The 21,073-nt window shown below is 42.2% G+C and overlaps 1 protein-coding gene across 1 annotated transcript in view; it reads right to left on the bottom strand.

Moving 5' to 3' along the window:
* Nucleotides 1-763: 763 nt before the first annotated feature.
* LOC139756791 (alpha-(1,3)-fucosyltransferase C-like) overlaps nucleotides 764-21,073 on the bottom strand; it is a 32,930-nt gene continuing 12,620 nt past the window's right edge. The window contains exons 4-10 of the mRNA XM_071676589.1: nucleotides 19,672-19,835; nucleotides 13,503-13,643; nucleotides 11,731-11,833; nucleotides 10,794-10,936; nucleotides 2,871-3,060; nucleotides 2,214-2,333; nucleotides 764-1,034 (exon numbers count right to left, since the gene is read on the bottom strand). Of these exons, the coding sequence (XP_071532690.1) occupies nucleotides 902-1,034; nucleotides 2,214-2,333; nucleotides 2,871-3,060; nucleotides 10,794-10,936; nucleotides 11,731-11,833; nucleotides 13,503-13,643; nucleotides 19,672-19,835 (994 nt within the window). The 3' untranslated portion in view covers nucleotides 764-901. The remainder of the gene's footprint in view (nucleotides 1,035-2,213; nucleotides 2,334-2,870; nucleotides 3,061-10,793; nucleotides 10,937-11,730; nucleotides 11,834-13,502; nucleotides 13,644-19,671; nucleotides 19,836-21,073) is intronic.

Below are 21,073 nucleotides of genomic sequence, written 5' to 3'. Positions count from 1 at the left end.
CATCTGTCTGGGACAAGGAAAAATCTTTCAGTATCATTTAAAAACATTACACTTGCTCCACCCTAGACTACGCCTCACCTACCTGGTCATTGATCATCTCAAAAACTAGTACAACAGAACTACAAACCGCACACAGCAGATCACTCAGGATACTCATCAGTTGCCTTCAACCAGAAGATTGAGACACTTGCATATCAATACAAAATATTTCCAATCAAATTCCATTTCAGCATACTAAGCACCCAGACCTATGCAGAAGTACTAACCGCCTCCCAAAGTAAACCATTTCGTAACCAGAAATGGAAAGCTCAACCCTACCTCACTCTTCAACAACCTGTATTAGCACATTCCCTGTCCCAAACAACCACCACATTCATAAAATACATCTACAATGTAATCATCCGATAAATGTTTAACAACATTCCTCCCCCTCAGCCCAGCTTTGAACTCAATCCCACAGGACATACACATATCTGAAACTACACTTCACAGACAAGTGTGAGTCAAACTTTCTATTCTACATTTTGGATACCGTCCATCTCTTGAACATTTCACAAACACATACATTCAGGACATAAGAAAACCCCTTCATGTCCAATGTGGGGTCAGCCCATACACTGCCCCAGGACCCCTGCAGTGAGGCGAGGGAAAGAAAATCCTTGACAAATAGCATAGTCATCTGAGGAGGAATTGCCATCGCGATTTTCTCCTTGGCTATGACTTGCCACAGAAACATCTATTTGGCCTCAGTTTATCAAGCAAATGTTTATGTTCGTGTGTGTGTGTGTGTGTGTGTGTGTGTGTGTGTGTGTGTGTGTGTGTGTGTGTGTGTTTTATCAGGTGAAGAATTTCCCTCAGACTTTGTAGATGAAATGGTTTCAGTTCAGAGATTTCTGGAGGTTCAGTCGTTGGCGTGAGTTGCCGCTTGCCAGGTACGACAGGCGCTGCCATTGACGAACCAGCCGTAGATGTCTGGGTAGGTGCCAGTGTGGTCTCGACCCAGCACCTGATTCATGGCTGCCTCCCTCACCCTCCTACACCAAAAGATATATTTCAAGATTAATGTATAAAAAAAATGTTCCCTTCTCAATGTACTTTGCTTTTTAGCTGACCTGGAATATGGGTACGTTACAAGATAAGTGAGTACACTATGGGCTATAGATAGAATTGTGCGGAGGAGGGTGGATGTGTTGGAAATGAGATGTTTGAGGACAATATGTGGTGTGAGGTAGTTTGATCGAGTAAGTAATGAAAGGGTAAGAGAGATGTGTGGTAATAAAGAGTGTGGTTGAGAGAGCAGAAGAGGGTGTTTTGAAATGGTTTGGTCACATGGAGAGAATGAGTGAAGAAAGATTGACAAAAAGGATACGTGTCAGAGGTGGAGGGAACGAGAAGTGGGAGACCAAATTTGTATATATATATATATATATATATATATATATATATATATATATATATATATATATATATATATATATATATATATATATATATATATATATATATATATACACTGGAGGAAGTAAAGTGTTTTAGATATCTGGGAGTGGATCTGGCAGCGAATGGAACCATGGAAGCGGAAGTGGATCATAGGGTGGGGGAGGGGGCGAAAATCCTGGGAGCCTTGAAGAATGTGTGGAAGTCGAGAACATTATCTCGGAAAGCAATGGGTATGTTTGAAGGAATAGTGGTTCCAACAATGTTGTATGGTTGCGAGGCGTGGGCTATGGATAGAGTTGTGCGCAGGAGGATGGATGTGCAGGAAATGAGATGTTTGAGGACAATGTGTGGTGTGAGGTGGTTTGATCGAGTAAGTAACGTAAGGGTAAGAGAGATGTGTGGAAATAAAAAGAGCGTAGTTGAGAGAGCAGAAGAGGGTGTTTTGAAATGGTTTGGGCACATGGAGAGAATGAGTGAGGAAAGATTGGCCAAGAGGATATATGTGTCGGAGGTGGAGGGAACGAGGAGAAGTGGGAGACCAAATTGGAGGTGGAAAGATGGAGTGAAAAAGATTTTGTGTGATCGGGGCCTGAACATGCAGGAGGGTGAAAGGAGGGCAAGGAATAGAGTGATTTGGATCGATGTGGTATACCGGGGTTGACGTGCTGTCAGTGGATTGAATCAGGGCATGTGAAGCGTCTGGGGTGAATCATGGAAAGCTGTGTTGGTATGTATATTTGCGTGTGTGGACGTAACAGTCATAGCTTACTAACGTTTCTGTAGAGGCTTGGCTGACGTGGGTGTGGTTGTGAAGCTTGGCACAAAGGTCACACACCATGGGAGATAATGGGTGGGCCATCTCCACCTGATAATGGGCCTTCCACTCAAAGTACCTGCGTATTGTAGAACCTGTTTAACGTTTCTTTCCATACAACCACACTACTCATTCATATCATTGGAGCAGTTATTCTTCATAAGCATCATACCTACTTTGACCTCAAAAAAATTTTTATCTCCGAGAACACAAAGTTGACCTAGATTGGTGATTATGGTCAGGGATTAAGGCTGACATATTCTAATCAGTTCTCAAGATAATTACCTTGAAAAAGTGTCAATTTAATTATAATGGAGACGAGTGAGTTTTTTGAGAGTAAAGCTAAGGACATCAACAAAGTGCCATTGCTAGAGAAATTACCCCACCGTAATTAGAGCAAAGTGGTGATGATGACAGAGGCAGCAGTCATATCCTCCCAAATATCATATTGAGATACTGAGATAATCCTTACTGGGACAAAATCATCAGCATAAGGCTTTCCATGCTGGATCATGCATATACTCTCAGTCAATATACGAATGAAAATATGAAAGCCAGCTAAGGTTCTTGAGCATCATACCTAAATATGAGGACACTAGAAGGCAATTCCTCTTACTTGTTATACAATGTTGAATTGGATGCCACCATGTTGAGGTATGTGGCCAAGGACTCGAGTGATGGGAAGTCTGCAGCGTTGATGTAGGAGTGTGGCGGTGCAAATGTCGTGTAGTCAGCTCCACCCAAGACCACTGGTATCACATTCAGCCTCAGTATCTTGTACAGCTTCTCTGTCACGTAGTCGTCACCTGTTGACATAGTTCCTCGCCTACAACTGGACACTGAAGCTTATCTCATTTAATTTCAGCCTTCACACATTTCTCGTATACATTCATCCACCAAATGTCATTACAGTGACAACGAGTAACCAAGTTTCATTTGAGGTACACCGGTGACAGAATGCGGGAAGGGAAAAGGAACTGAGGGCTTCAAGGAACACATTTCTACAATCATCACTGACTTAAGATTTGCCATAGATTTTTTCTTTGGAAGTGAAAAGTATTTGCCACGAAGGTAACCTAGGAACGTAAGCATTTGAAAAAAAATCAAAGGTTATCAGTTTGGTCTGTAGTTATTGAAAAATATCCATACCATAGGAGGGAAATGAAAACCACAAGCATCAATAGAACTTTAAAGCATTAGATTCATAAACATTAGGCCCCATACGTTCAGGTGAGGGTCATTGTTCCAGAGGAACGTTCATCCACTCGTTTACTTCATATATAGCGTATGCGCAGTGGCAGAATACAACATACTACTCTTACATCTGGGGAGGTTCCAGCTCCACGTAGTTTCCTAACAGAGTTGAGTTTAGAGCAAACAGATTTACCAACTTTCCCAAACTAATCTGGCATCTGGACTCACTTGCTGTATGTCACAGAGTTCGTGCTCTCTCCCTGATCTATAGATATCACTCCAGTTTCTCCTCCCAAGACCTGGTTTGCTTGCATGCCCCAACCATAAGCTACGCTATGTATACCTCGGCAAGCTACTGTATCACATGGTTGCTGAATGGTTATCGGCATTCCTTACATGGGTAAGCAGTGAAACTTTATCTTGCCATGTCTTTCCTCGTAGCTAGCACCGGTCTCCTCTTAAGAATGCAGGTGCTCAACCATCACGATATTTCTTTTTTTCTCCATAATTCTTTATTGATAGTGTTGCTTTTAAGACCTCGCTCTGGGAGAACTGTTTTCCATGCCTAGAGCCTCTTCACCGCTTCCGTTCATGACACTGAATTCACTATGCACTCCAATCATACCCTTTACTGCCTCATTCTTACCTTCGCATTGAAATCACTCAACACTGATACCCGGTCTCTTAAACCAAAACTGCTGACGCAATTATTCAGCTGTTCCCAAAAAACCTGTCATTCATGATCTTTTTTCACATGGCCAAGTGCATAAGCACCAATAATCACCCATCTGTCGAAATCTACTTTTAGTCTTACCTTACACTATATCACACACTCCCATACCTCCTGCTGTAGGAGTAGTGCTATTCCTTTCTTAGCTCTTATCCTCTCACCAACCCCTGACTTTACTCCCAAGACACCTCCAAACCATTTTTCCCTTTACCCATGAGCTTCGTTTCATTCAAAGCCAGAACATCCAGGTTTCTTCTTCAAACATAGTACCTATCTCTCCTTTCTTCTCATCTTGGAAATATCCACACACATTTAGATATCCCAATCTGAGCCCTCGAGGACGATGAGCACTTCTCGCTTGACTCACCTTTCCTCCCTTAAGAAACTGCAATACAAAAGGGGAGAGTTAGCAACCCCACGTTCTCGTGCCTTTTAGTCGCCTTCTACGACACGCGGGGATTAAGGATGAAGAATTCTCTCTCTCTCTCTCTCTCTCTCTCTCTCTCTCTCTCTCTCTCTCTCTCTCTCTCTCTCTCTCTCTCTCTCTCTATATATATATATATATATATATATATATATTTATTTTTATTTTGCTTTGTCGCTGTCCCCCGCGTTTGCGAGGTAGCGCAAGGAAACAGACGAAAGAAATGGCCCAACCCACCCCCATACACATTTATATACATACACGTCCACACACGCAAATATACATACCCATACATCTCACTGTGCACATATATATACACACACAGACACATACATATATACACATGCACACAATTCACACTCTGCCTTTATTCATTCCCATCGCCACCTCGCTACACATGGAATAACATCCCCCTCCCCCCTCATGTGTGCGAGGTAGCGTTAGGAAAAGACAACAAAGGACCCATTCGTTCACACTCAGTCTCTAGCTCTCATGCAATAATGCCCGAAACCACAGCTCCCTTTCCACATCCAGGCCCCACACAACTTTCCATGGTTTACTCCAGACGCTTCACATGCCCTGATTTACTCCAATGACAGCACGTATACCACATCGATCCAATTCACTCTATTCCTTGCCCGCCATTCACCCTCCTGAATGTACAGGCCCCGATCATTCAGAATCTTTTCCACTCCATCTTTCCACCTCCAATTTGGTCTCCCACCTCTCCTCGTTCCCTCCACCTCCGACACATATATCCTCTTGGTCAATCTTTCCTCACTCATTCTCTCCATGTGCCCAAACCATTTCAAAACACCCTCTTCTGCTCTCTCAACCAAACTCTTTTTATTTCCACACATCTCTCTTACCCTTACATGACTTACTCGATCTAACCACCTCACACCACACATTGTCCTCAAACATCTCATTTCCAGCACATCCACCCTCCTGCGCACAACTCTATCCATAGCCCACGCCTCGCAACCATACAACATTGTTGGAACCACTATTCCTTCAAACATACCCATTTTTGCTTTCGGAGATAATATTCTCGACTTCCACACATTCTTCAAGGCTCTCAGGATTTTCGCCCCCTCCCCCACCCTATGATTCGCTTCCGCTTCCATGATTCCATCCGCTGCCAGATCCACTCCCAGATATCTAAAACACTTTACTTCCTCCAGTTTTTCTCCATTCAAACTTACCTCCGAATTGACTTGACCCTCAACCCTACTGTACCTAATAACCTTGCTCTTATTCACATTTACTCTTAACTTTCTTCTTTCACACACTTTACCAAACTCAGTCACCAGCTTCTGCAGTTTCTCACATGAATCAGCCACCAGCGCTGTATCATCAGCGAACAACAACTGACTCACTTCCCAAGCTCTCTCATCCCCAACAGACTTCATACTTGCCTCTCTTTCCAAAACTCTTGCATTCACCTCCCTAACAACCCCATCCATAAACAAATTAAACAACCATGAAGACATCACACACCCCTGCCGCAAACCTACATTCACTGAGAACCAATCACTTTCCTCTCTTCCTACACGTACACATGCCTTACATCTTCGATAAAAACTTTTCACTGCTTCTAACAACTTGCCTCCCACACCATATATTCTTAATACCTTCCACAGAGCATCTCTATCAACTCTATCATATGCCTTCTCCAGATCCATAAATGCTACATACAAATCCATTCGCTTTTCTAAGATTTCTCACATACATTCTTTAAAGCAAACACCTGATCCACACATCCTCTACCACTTCTGAAACCACACTGCTCTTCCCCAATCTGATGCTCTGTACATGCCTTCACCCTCACAATCAATACCCTCCCATATAATTTACCAGGAATACTCAACAAACGTATACCTCTGTAATTTGAGCACTCACTGTTATCCCCTTTGCCTTTGTACAATGGCACTATGCACGCATTCCGCCAATCCTCAGGCACCTCACCATGAGTCATACATACGTTAAATAACCTTACCAACCAGTCAACAATACAGTCACCCCCTTTTTTGATAAATTCCACTGCAATACCATCCAAACCTGCAGCCTTGCCGGCTTTCATCTTCCGCAAAGCTTTTACTACCTCTTCTCTGTTTACCAAATCATTTTCCCTAACCCTCTCACTTTGCACACCACCTCGACCAAAACACCCTATATCTGCCACTCTATCATCAAACACAGTCAACAAACCTTCAAAATACTCACTCCATCTCCTCACATCACCACTACTTGTTTTCACCTCCCCATTGGAAATGATCACAATTTTGCGCGTGATGAAGATATTCCTATGAGTCCACGGGGAGAGTCCCCATGGACTCATAGGAATATATATATATATATATATATATATATATATATATATATATATATATATATATATATATATATATATATATATATATATATATATATATATATATATATATATATATATATATATATATATATATATATATACATTGAAAAATGTACGTGAGAAATACTTAAAAAAGCAAATGGATTTGTATGTAGCATTTATGGATCTGGAGAAGGCATATGAGAGAGTTGATAGAGATGGAATGTGGAAGGTTTTAAGAATATATGGTGTGGGAGGTAAGTTGTTAAAGGTAGTGAAAAGTTTTTATCGAGGATGTAAGAAATGTGTACGTGTAGGAAGAGAGGAAAGTGATTGGTTTTCAGTGAATGTTTGTTTGCGGCAGGGGTGCGTGATGTCTCCATGGTTGTTTAATTTGTTTATGGATGGAGTTGTTAGGGAGGTGAATGTAAGAGTTTTGAAAAGACGGGCAAGTATGCAGTCTGTTGTGGATAAAAGAGCTTGGGAAGTTAGTCAGTTGTTGTCCGCTGATGATACAGCGCTGGTGGCTGATTCGGGTGAGAAACTGCAGAAGCTGGTGACTGAGTTTGGTAAAGTGTGTGAAAGAAGAAAGTTGAGAGTAAATGTGAATAAGAACAAGGTTAGTAGTTGGTACAGTAGAGTTGAGGGACAAGTCAATTGAGAGGTAAGTTTGAATAGAGAAAAACTGGAGGAAGGTAAGTGTTTTAGATATCTGGGAGTGGATTTGGCAGAGGATTACTTACTCGATCAAACCACCTCACACCACATTTTGTCCTCAAACATCTCATTCCCAGCACATCCAAGGAACCATGGAAGCGGAGGTGGATCATAGGGTGGGGGAGCGGGCAAAAGCTCTGGGAGCGTTGAAAAATGTGTGGAAGTCGAGAACGTTATCTTGAAAAGCAGAAATGGGTATGTTTGAAGAGATAGTTGTTCCAACAATGTTATATGGTTGCGAGGCGTGGGGTATAGATAGAGTTGTGCAGAGGAGGGTGGATGTGCTGGGAATGAGATATTTGAGGACAATATGCGGTGTGAGGTGGTTTGATCGAGTAAGTAATCCGCTGCCAAATCCACTCCCAGATATCTAAAACACTTCACTTCCTCCAGTTTTTCTCCATTCAAACTTACCTCTCAATTGACTTGTCCCTCAACTTTACTGTACCTATTCAAACTCAGTCACCAGCTTCTACAGTTTCTCACCCGAATCAGCCACCAGCGCTGTATCATCAGCGAACAACAACTGACTCATTTCCCATGCTCTCTCATCCACAACAGACTGCATACTTGCCCCTCTTTCCAAGACTCTTGCATTCGCCTCCCTAACAACCCCATCCATAAACAAATTTAACAACCATGGAGACATCACGCACAACTGCCGCAAACCAACATTTACTGAGAACCAATCACTTTCCTCTCTTCCTACGCGTACACATGCCTTACAACCTCGATAAAAACATTTCACTGTTTCTAACAACTTACCTCCCACACCATATATTCTTAATACTTTCCACAGAGCATCTCTATCAACTCTCTCATATACCTTCTCCAGATCCATAAATGCTACATACAAATCCATTTGCTTATCTAAGTATTTCTCACATACATTTTTCAAAGCAAACACCTGATCCTCACATCCTCTCCCACACTGCTCTTCCCCAATTTGATGCTCTGTACATGCCTTCACCCTCTCTATCAATACCCTCCCATATAATTTACCAGGAATACTCAACAAACTTATACCTCTGTAATTTGAGCACTCACTCTTATCTCCATTTCCTTTGTACAGTAACACTATGCAAGCATTCCCCAGTCCTCAGGCACCTCACCATGAGTCATATATACATTAATTAACCTTACCAACCAGTCAACAATACAGTCACCCCTTTTTTTTTTAATAAATTCCACTGCAATACCATCCAAACCCGCTGCCTTGTCGGCTTTCATCTTCCGCAAAGCTTTTACTACCTCTTCTCTGTTTACCAAATGATTTTCCCTAACCCTCTCACTTTGCACACCACCTCGACCAAAACACCCTATATCTGCCACTCTATCATCAAACACATTCAACAAACCTTCAAAATACTCACTTCATCTCCTTCTCACATCACTACTTGTTATCACCTCCTCATTACCCCCCTTCACTGAGGTTCCCATTTGTTCCCTTGTCTTACGCACTTTATTTACCTCCTTCCAAAACATCTTTTTACTCTCCCTAAAATTTAATGATACTCTCTCACCTCAACTCTCATTTGCCCTCTTTTTCACCTCTTGCACCTTTCTCTTGACCTCCTGCCTCTTTCTTTTATACATCTCCCAGTCATTTGCATTATTTCCCTGCAAAAATCGTCCAAAAGCCTCTCTCTTCTCTTTCACTAATAATCTTACTTCTTCATCCCACCACTCACTACCCTTTCTAATCTGCCCACCTCCCACGCTTCTCATGCCACGAGCATCTTTTGCACAAGCCATCACTGCTTCCCTAAATGCATCCCATTCCTCCCTCACTCCCCTTACCTCCTTTGTTCTCTCCTTTTACTATTCTATACTCAGTCTCTCCTGGTACTTCCTCACATAAGTCTCCTTCCCAAGCTCACTTACTCTCACCGCTCTCTTCACCTCAACATTCTCTCTTCTTTTCGGAAAACCTATACAAATGTTCACCTTCGCCTCCACAAGATAATGATCAGATATCCCTCCAGTTGCACCTCTCAGCACATGAACATCCAAAAGTCTCTCTTTCACGCGCCTATCAATTAACACGTAATCCAATAACGCTCTCTGGCCATCTTTCCTACTTACATACGCGTACTTATGTATATCTTTCCTTTTAAACTAGGTATTCCCAATCACCAGTCCTTTTTCAGCACATAAATCTACAAGCTCTTCACCATTTCCATTTACAACACTGAACACTCCATGTACACCAATTATTCCCTCAACTGCCATATTACTCACCTTTGCATGCAAATCACCCATCACTATAATCCGGTCTCGTGCATGAAAACTACTAACACACTCACTCAGCTGCTGCCAAAACACTTGCCTCTCATGATCTTTCTTCTTATGCCCAGGTGCATATGCACCAATAATCACTCATCTCTCTCCATCAACTTTCAGTTTTACCCATATCAATCTAGAGTTTACTCTTTTACACTGTATCACTTACTCCCACGACCCCTGTTTCAGGAGTAGTGCTACTCCTTCCCTTGGTCTTGTCCTTTCACTAACCCCTGACTTTACTCCCAAGACATTCCCAAACCACTCTTCCCCTTTACCCTTGAGCTTCGTTTCACTCAGAGCCTAAATATCCAGGTCCCTTTTCTCAAATATATTAGGTATCTCTCCTTTTTTCTGATCTTGGTTATATCCACACACATTAAGACACCCCAATCTGAGCCTTCGAGGAGGATGAGCATTCCCCGCGTGAAACTTTCTGTTTCCCTGTTTAGAAAGTTAACAACAAGGAGGGGAGGGTTTCTAGCCCACCGCTCCCGTCCTCTTTAGTCGCCTTCTACGACACGTGAGGAATTCATGGGAATTAATCTTTCTCCCCTATCTCCAGGGATAGGGGATATGATATATATATATATATATATATATATATATATATATATATATATATATATATATATATATATATATATATATATATATATATATATATATATATATATATATATATATATATATATATATGTCTGGCTCGTAATTCTCTTCCTCCAGTTTTTCTCTAATTAGCTGGAACCCAGTTACAATCATGGGACAAGTACAGAGAGACTGGAATGTAGAGAAAGAAGATGTCCGACAGCAAAATAACGGAAAGTTAACTTACAAATCCATGACTCCGTCGAGAGATGGAACATGTAACGTTCAATCTCTTCATTACACTCCTCCATAAAGACCGTTCTCCTCACTTGGAGACTGAGGTTACATTTGAAGACTCCACATGTCCCATATGTGTCCACTTTCACGTACCTGTAAAATGTTACCATCATCCACCTTACTTTGTTCATATCTTATAGTGAGTTTTTTAATTTGGAAAATCTGTTAATTAAAACCATTGCTGCTTAAAAATCTTTGTGTGTGTGTGTGTGTGTGTGTGTGTTAAAATTCGTCAGGAATGAGCTTGAGACGGGCTCTTGTCAGTGACAGCCTGTTCCTGGGTGCGTCATAACAGGCACAAGCCGAGTGTCTGTGGTCGGGGGGGGGGCGGTTTGCCATTACTTGCCCAGTGCAGCCCATGTGTAACTGTTGTTTAGTGGACTCTTAGGTGGGTAGGTGTGTTGTGTGGAATATGACGAATTGTTTCATCCCAGAGAAACTGAATTTATGATTTGAATATATAGAATACTATTAGCTCGACTAGATTACATCTTCCTGTATGTCTGGCTCGTAATTAGGTATGGGATTTCTATCTTTTTTTGTAAATATTTCACACGTCAGTCACTCGGTTGTGTAAAAAGGAATTAATTTGCCTTTATCTTGGGATAGAGATGGACATGCCAGGGTCCGGGGAACACCTTCACTGGGGCAGTCATGTCTGCCACATAAGGTAGTCACACAGGCCGGCCACAGCTCTCGCCTCAGCACTGGGGGTTCGCTCTGGAACCTATGGTTAGCTTCTTCAGCTGCTTACGCTTACTTAAGTTGTATACAATATTTCCAACTTGGGACGTGTATACTTAGATATACGACTATTCTCTTACCATATACCTAAATCCATACTTATGAAACCACATAAACTATCAGAACAAAAATGGAAGACTCACTTTGTAAACTTCTGGACGAACAGCGCCCCCTCGGAGAGCGGATTACAGATGGCCATGTGTGCTACCAACTTGTCGCTACTTTTGCTGGCCCAGTAGTCTCTGGCTGAGGAGAGATTTCCTCAGATCAGACTTTACAGGAACTCATGATTCTATAAACCCCTCAAGGCTTGAAGACTTAGAGAGTTATCTTCCTTGTATTTGGGATATTTTTACACTTTAAGGTATGATAAATGCTTATGATAACTAAATGCGTGTGATGTATCTGGATGAATAGTTTATTAATGTCTATCTGAAAATGCATAAAGCAAATTTCATGTAATTTAGATGACCAATGAGTTATCGTTATTGCATTATTATTACTACTATTATCATTATTATTATCATTATCATTATCATCATTATTGTTATCATTATTATTATTATCATTATTATTATCATTGTTATCATTATTATTATTATTATCATATCTATTATTATTATTATTATTATTTTTTTTTTTTTTTTAAACCATTCGCCATTTCCCGCATTAGCGAGGTAGCGCCAAGAACAGAGGACTGGGCCTTTTTTGGAATATCCTCACCTGGCCCCCTCTGTTCCTTCTTTTTAAAAGAAAAAAAAAAAAATTATTATTATTATTATTATTATTATTATCATTATTATTATGTTATTATTATTGTCATTATCATTATCATTATCATTATTCGTATTATCATCATTGATCATTGTTATCATTATTATTATCATTATTATTATTGAATAGTACTACACGCATATTACTACATCTAACATATTGTTTACACATAGACTGTTCTGATTTAAAAACCGTGTAGTATGATGACCACTGATCAAGGCTTACTGGCAGGGTTGAACTAGAGGCCTAGATGGTCTAACAGGATCTGTTCATGACATGGGAAGTGTTCTCCAGAGAGTATGGTGATCTGGTGACCTGTCTGGTGCTTAGGGTCTAGTTCATGGTACTGATGGCAGACCCAGGGGTAATGTGGGCTACCTGTTGATGGTACTGATGGTAGACTCATGGGTGATGTGGTCTACCCATTGATGGTATTGATGGTAGACTCATGGGTGATGTGGTCTACCCATTGATGGTATTGATGGTAGACTCATGAGGTGATGTGGTCTACCCATTGATGGTATTGATGGTAGACTCATGGGTGATGTGGTCTACCCATTGATGGTATTGATGGTAGACTCATGGGTGATGTGGTTTACCTGTTGATGTTCGACATAGTCTATACTGGCTTGGAGTAACTCCTGAGGAGAGCATGATCTGCCTGAAGAAAAGGTTGTCCCCGTCCCGGAGGAAGGGTCGCGATCTGCCTGGAGTTAGTGCTGTGATCTACCTGAAGGAAGGGTTGTCATCTACCTGAAGGAAGGCTTGTGATCCGCCTGAAGGAAGGGTGATATGTCTGAAGGGAGAATTGTGATCTACCTGAAGGAAGGCTTGTGATCCACCTGAAGGAAGGGTTATGATATACCTGAAGGAAGAATTGTGATCTACCTGAGGGAAGAATCATGATCTACCTGAAGGAAGGGTTGTGATCTACCTGAAGGAGGGATTGTGACCTACCTGGAGGAGGAGTTGTGATTTACCTGGGGGAATAGCTGTGGTGTACCTGAAGGAAGGGCTGTAATCTACCAGAGGTAAAGGTTGTGATTTATCTGAAGGGAAAGTTGTGACCTATTTGAAGGAAGGGTTTTGACCTAGCTGGATGAAGGGTTGTGATCTGCTTGGAGGAAGGGTTGCAATCTACCTGGGAGTAATGGGTAAGGCTGGGTCCTTGGAATGACACGACCGTATGGGACCACTACGTCTGAGTCCCGACGGTATGTCATCGTCCAGTTGAAGAAGCCTCTCTCCTTCTTCAGGTTGTCTCTGAAGGCCTCTAACATAACTGGAAGGCATATAGTGATAAAAAGGTAAATTGATGAATAAATATATTTTTCTAATTCCAGTCACGTCCAGGCTATGCCTTAATTGAAGTACAAAGTGAATTATGAATGGGGAAAATAAGACAAAAGAATGTAGTTACGAATTTTGGAGGAAGTGAAAAAACCTGTCTTTTGAAATATGCCAGGTTATAGTTATTGGGAAAAAGATGAGAAGGTAGAGTTCCAAAGCTCAGAGTTGTGGGAAAAGAGACAGCAATGAAAACGGCTTGCCCTTGCATTGCCAACTGCCGCACAATAATCATGTGACGCAGCAGTTTGCCGAGTATTGCATGCTCTAGCTAGTAGTGTGCGAACACAAGCAGCCAACTTACAGAGGGTAAAAGTGATACCTTTAGAAGAAGGAAAGTGAACCAACATTGCGGCGTATGGACAGTTTTATAAGTCGGACAGCTTTCTACTCAACTCTTTCTTTCTAAGAAAGGATGCAGAGCTGGAACCACGCCAGATGTAAGGGCAGTACTCCATACAAGGATGGATCAATTTTTTCTAGAAGTAGAGTGGATAGTACGATAATACCAAGTATGTTCATTAAGTCAAGAAGGAAGATTACAGAACAGTCAAAAATGAAAAGAAAGTTGAGTGTTCAACATATATCCCACCAGCTGCTCCTCTAAGCACATTTACATCGAAAAGTTTCTCTTTTACATGCCTATTAATCAATACGTAATCTAATAATGCGCTTTGACCATCTCTCCTACTCACATACGTATATCTGTGTACATCTCTCTCGTCTAACCAGGTATTCCCAATTATTACTTTTTTCAGCCCGCAAATCCACAAACTCTTCAACATCTCCATTCACAACAGTGAATACTCCATTTGCACTAATCATACCCTCAACTGCCACATTACTTACCTTTGCATTTAAATCAACCATCACTGATACCCGGTCTCGTGCATCAAAACTCCTCACACATTGACTTAATTTCTGCAAAAAACGTTTTACTTGCCTTTCATGAATTTTCTTCTCATGACGAGGTGAATAATCTCTAAGAATCACCCATCTCTGGCCACCTACTTTCAGTTTTACCATCTTACACTCGGTCACTCATTCCGGCTTCAGGGGTAGTGCCACTCCTTCAATAGCTCTTGGCCTCTCACCAACCCCCGACTTTACTTCCAAAACGTTTGTAAACCATTCTTCCCCTTTACCTTTGAGCTTCGTTTCACACAGAGCCAGAACATCCATGTTCCTTCCACCAGACATTCGTACACATTCAAACATCACAATCTAAGCCTTTGAGGGGGATGAGCCAAACCGCTTGACTCTTACTTCTGTTCCCTCTTTCAGAAATTGAAATTCTACAAGAAGGGGAGGGTTTCCAGCCCCTGTAGTCGCCTTCGACACGAGGAGAAAATATATATATATATATATATATATATATATATATATATATATATATATATATATATATATATATATATATATATATATATATATATATATACATATATATATATATATATAGGATTGGACAATCACATGTTTACCAAATGGCGTCCTAGCTTCGTCTCTTCCATGTATATCAACAGACTGTTATATTTCTCTCTTGTGTCTCCCCTGATGATGTGATTATTACACGAAAGTGCACTTGGGAACTTTTCGTGTTTCATTTTCCCCGTGGACTCATAGGAATACACATGTATATACATACACGTCCACACAGGCACATATACATACCTATACATCTTAACGTATACATATATATACAAACACAGACATATACATATACACACATGTACATAATTCATAGTCTGCCCTTATTTATCTCCGTCGCCACCCCTCCACACATGAAATGACAACCCCCTCCCGCCCGCATGTGCGCAAGGTAACGCTAAGAAAAGACAACAAAGGCCACATTCGTTCACACTCAGTCGCTAGCTGTCATGTACAATGCACCGAAACCACAGTTTCCTTTCCACATCCAGGCCCCACAAAACTTTCCATGGTTTACCCCAGACGCTTCACATGCCCTGGTTCAATCCACTGACAGCAGGTGGACCCCGGTATACCACATCGTTCCAACTCACTCTATTCCTTGCACGCCTTTCGCCCTCCTGCATGTTCAGGCCCCGATCGCTCAAAATCTTTTTCACTCCATCTTTCCACCTCCAATTTAGTGTCCCATTTCTCCTCGTTTCCTCCACCTCTGACACATATATCCTCTTGGTCAATCTTTCCTCACTCATTCTCTCCATGTGACCAAACCATTTGAAAACACCCTCTTCTGCTCTCTCAGCCACACTCTTTTTATTACCACACATCTCTCTTACCCTATTATTACTTACTCGATCAAACCACCTCAGACGACATATTGTCCTCAAACATCACATTTCAAGCACATCCACCTTCCTCAGCACAACTCTATCTATAGCACACGCCTTCCAACCATATAACATTGTTGGAACCACTATTCCTTCAAACATATCCATTTCTGCTTTCCAAGGTAATGTTCTCGACTTCCACACATTCTTCAACGCTCCTAGAACTTTCGCCTCCTCCCCCACCCTATGATTCACTTCCGCTTCCATGGTTCTATCCGCTGCCAAATCCACTCCCAGATATCTAAAACACTTCATTTCCTCCACTTTTCTCCATTCAAACTTACCTCCCAATAGACTTGTCCTTCACCTCTACTGTACCTTCTAACATGTACTCTCAGCTTTCTTCTTTCACACACACTTTACCAAACTCAGTCACCAGCTTCTGCAGTTTCTCACACGAATCAGCCACCAGCGCTCTATCATCAGCGAACAACTGACTCACTTCCCAAGCTCTCTCATCCACAACAGACTGCATACTTGCCCCTCTTTCCAAAACTCTTGTATTCATCTCCTTAACGACCCCAACCATAAACAAATTAAACAACCATGGAGACATCACACACCCCTGCCGCAAACCAACATTCAATGAGAGCCAATCACTTTCCTCTCTACACGTACACATGCCTTACATCCTCGATAAAAACCTTTCACTGCTTCTAACAACTTGCCCCCACACCATATATTCTTAATACCTTCCACAGAGCATCTCTATCAACTCTATCAATATGTCTTCTTCAGATCCATAGATACCACATAGAAATCCATTTGCTTTTCTAAGTATTTCTCACATACATTCTTCAAATCAAACACCTGATCAACACATTCCATACCTCTTCTGAAACCACACTGGTCTTCCCCAGTCTGATGCTCTGTACTTGCCTTCACCCTCGCAATCAACACCCTCCCATATAATTTCCCAGGAATACTCAACAAACTTATACCTCTGTAATTTGAGCACTCACATTTATCCCATTTGCCTTTGTACAATGGCACTATGCAATCATTCCTCCAATCCCCAGGCACCTCACCATGAGTCATACATACATTATATAACCTTATCAACCAGTCAACAATACAGTCACCCCCTTTTTTGATAAATTCCACTGCAATACTATTCAAACCCAACATATATATATATATATATATATATATATATATATATATATATATATATATATATATATATATATATATATATATATATATATTGGGTTTGAATAGTATATATTTTTTATCATTCATGCTATTCGCCATTTCCCGCGTTAGCAAGGTAGCGTTAAGAACAGAGGACTGGACCTATATATATATATATATATATATATATATATATATATATATATATATATATATATATATATATATATATATATATATATACATATATTTTTGTCGCTGTCTCCCGCGTTTGCGAGGTAGCGCAAGGAAACAGACGAAAGAAATGGCCCAACCCATCCCAATACACATGTATATAGTATATACATACGTCCACACACGCAAATATACATACCTACACAGCTTTCCATGGTTTACCCCAGACGCTTCACATGCCCTGATTCAATCCACTGACAGCACGTCAACCCCGGTATACCACATCGATCCAATTCACTCTATTCCTTGCCCTCCTTTCACCCTCCTGCATGTTCAGGCCCCGATCACACAAAATCTTTTTCACTCCATCTTTCCACCTCCAATTTGGTCTCCCACTTCTCCTCGTTCCCTCCACCTCCGACACATATATCCTCTTGGTCAATCTTTCCTCACTCATTCTCTCCATAGGCCCAAACCATTTCAAAACACCCTCTTCTGCTCTCTCAACCACGCTCTTTTTATTTCCACACATCTCTCTTACCCTTACGTTACTTACTCGATCAAACCACCTCACACCACACATTGTCCTAAACATCTCATTTCCAGCACATCCATCCTCCTGCGCACAACTCTATCCATAGCCCACGCCTCGCAACCATACAACATTGTTGGAACCACTATTCCTTCAAACATACCCACTTTTGCTTTCCGAGATAATGTTCTCGACTTCCACACATTCTTCAAGGCTCCCAGAATTTTCGCCTCCTCCCCCACCCTATGATCCACTTCCGCTTCCATGGTTCCATCCGCTGCCAGATCCACTCCCAGATATCTAAAACACTTTACTTCCTCCAGTTTTTCTCCATTCAAACTTACCTCCCAATTGACTTGACCCTCAACCCTACTGTACCTAATAACCTTGCTCTTATTCACAATACTCTTAACTTTCTTCTTTCACACACTTTACCAAACTCAGTCACCAGCTTCTGCAGTTTCTCACATGAATCAGCCACCAGCGCTGTATCATCAGCGAACAACAAATGACTCACTTCACAAGTCTCTCATCCCCAACAGACTTCATACTTGCCTCTCTTTCCAAAACTCTTGCATTCACCTCCCTAACAACCCCATCCATAAACAGATTAAACAACCATGGAGACATCACACACCCCTGCCGCAAACCTACATTCACTGAGAACCAATCACTTTCCTCTCTTCCTACACGTACACATGCCTTACATCTTCGATAAAAACTTTTCCCTGCTTCTAACAACTTGCCTCCCACACCATATATTCTTAATACCTTCCACAGAGCATCTCTATCAACTCTATCATATGCCTTCTCCAGATCCATAAATGCTACAAACAAAGGCATTTGGACGATTTTTGCAGGGAAAAAATGCAATTGAGTGGGAGATGTATAAAAGAAAGAGACAGGAGGTCAAGAGAAAGGTGCAAGAGGTGAAAAAGAGGGCAAATGAGAGTTGGGGTGAGAGAGTATCATTAAATTTTAGGGAGAATAAAAAGATGTTCTGGAAGGAGGTAAATAAAGTGCGTAAGACAAGGGAGCAAATGGGAACTTCAGTGAAGGGCGCAAATGGGGAGGTGATAACAAGTAGTGGTGATGTGAGAAGGAGATGGAGTGAGTATTTTGAAGGCTTGTTGAATGTGTTTGATGATAGAGTGGCAGATATAGGGTGTTTTGGTCGAGGTGGTGTGCAAAGTGAGAGGGTTAGGGAAAATGATTTGGTAAACAGAGAAGAGGTAGTAAAAGCTTTGCGGAAGATGAAAGCCGGAAAGGCAGCAGGTTTGGATGGTATTGCAGTGGAATTTATTAAAAAAGGGGGTGACTGTATTGTTGACTGGTTGGTAAGGTTATTTAATGTATGTATGACTCATGGTGAGGTGCCTGAGGATTGGCGGAATGCGTGCATAGTGCCATTGTACAAAGGCAAAGGGGATAAGAGTGAGTGCTCAAATTACAGAGGTATAAGTTTGTTGAGTATTCCTGGTAAATTATATGGGAGGGTATTGATTGAGAGGGTGAAGGCATGTACAGAGCATCAGATTGGGGAAGAGCAGTGTGGTTTCAGAAGTGGTAGAGGATGTGTGGATCAGGTGTTTGCTTTGAAGAATGTATGTGAGAAATACTTATAATATATATATATATATATATATATATATATATATATATATATATATATATATATATATATATATATATATATATATATATATATATATATATATATATATATATATGTAATTTTCTATAGTTCTATGCATATTATATCAGTATCTCATCAATGTAATTCAGAAATGTAAAGCGCACATTACATTTTGGAGGATCCTGGGAGAAGAAGATCCAAACTTGATCTGGCGTTCGTGTGAGAGGGAAGGTGGTGTCCATTGGGTGAAATACCAAGGCATCTGCTGTGTTGTAGAGGCGCTGGTCGTACACTACCTCACACATGTTGACCTCACACTGGTGAGACATCAGTCTGAGGGATGAAACATTCTTCAATATTTTCAATACCACCACCACACACACGAGCACCTTTACCACATCCATTGTTGTTCTCACCTCGACATCTGCCAACATATCCTCAACTCCTGCCACCACACTCACCCCTACCACAAACACCATTTTACTTTTAATCATATCTATCACCGCACTCACCACCTCACATATCACCTCACTCACCACCTCACATATCACCACACTTACCGCGTCATGTACACCACACATATCAATCCATCATCACCACCCCCACCCATCATCACCACCACCACCCATCATCACCACCACCACCCATCATCACCACCCCCAACCATCATCACCACCACCACCCATCATCACCACCACCACCCATCATCACCACCACCACCCATCATCACACCACCACCCATCATCACCACCCCCACCCATCATCACCACCACCACCCATCATCACCACCAACCACCCATCATCACCACCACCACCCATCATCACCACCACCACCCATCATCACCACCACCACCCATCATCACCACCCACACCCATCATCACCACCACCACCCATCATCACCACCACCACCCATCATCACCACCACCACCCATCATCACCACCACCAACCCATCATCACCACCACCACCCATCATCACCACCACCACCCATCATCACACCACCCACCACCCATCATCACCACCACCACCCTTACATCACCACCACCACAACCATCATCACCACCACCACCCATCATCACCACCCACCACCAATCACACCACCCCCACCCATCATCACCACCCAACCATCATCACCACCACCACCCATCATCACCACCACACCCATCACACCAACCACACCATCACACACCACCATCACCACCACCACCACACACCATCATCCACCACCTCCCCCACCCACACCACCACCCCATACCACCACCACACACCACCCACTCCCCCCCAACCACCCCCCACCCACACCACCCACCACACCCACCCCCCCCACCCCAACCCCCCACCCACACCACCACACCCCACACCCACCCACCCACCACCCCCCCCCCCAACCACCCCCCAACCACCCAACCACACCACACACACCCCCAACCCACACCACACCAACACCACCCCAACCCCACCCCACACACCACCACACCCCCACCACCACAACCCCACCCACACAACCACCCACCCACCACCACCAAACACACCACCACCCACAACCCACCCACCATCCACCCACCAACACC

The sequence above is a fragment of the Panulirus ornatus genome, chromosome 2 (assembly GCF_036320965.1).
Source record: "Panulirus ornatus isolate Po-2019 chromosome 2, ASM3632096v1, whole genome shotgun sequence".
Lineage (NCBI taxonomy): Eukaryota > Metazoa > Arthropoda > Malacostraca > Decapoda > Palinuridae > Panulirus > Panulirus ornatus.
The sequence above is the reverse complement of the archived record's forward strand: the minus strand, read 5'-3'. Positions and strand labels throughout refer to the sequence as shown.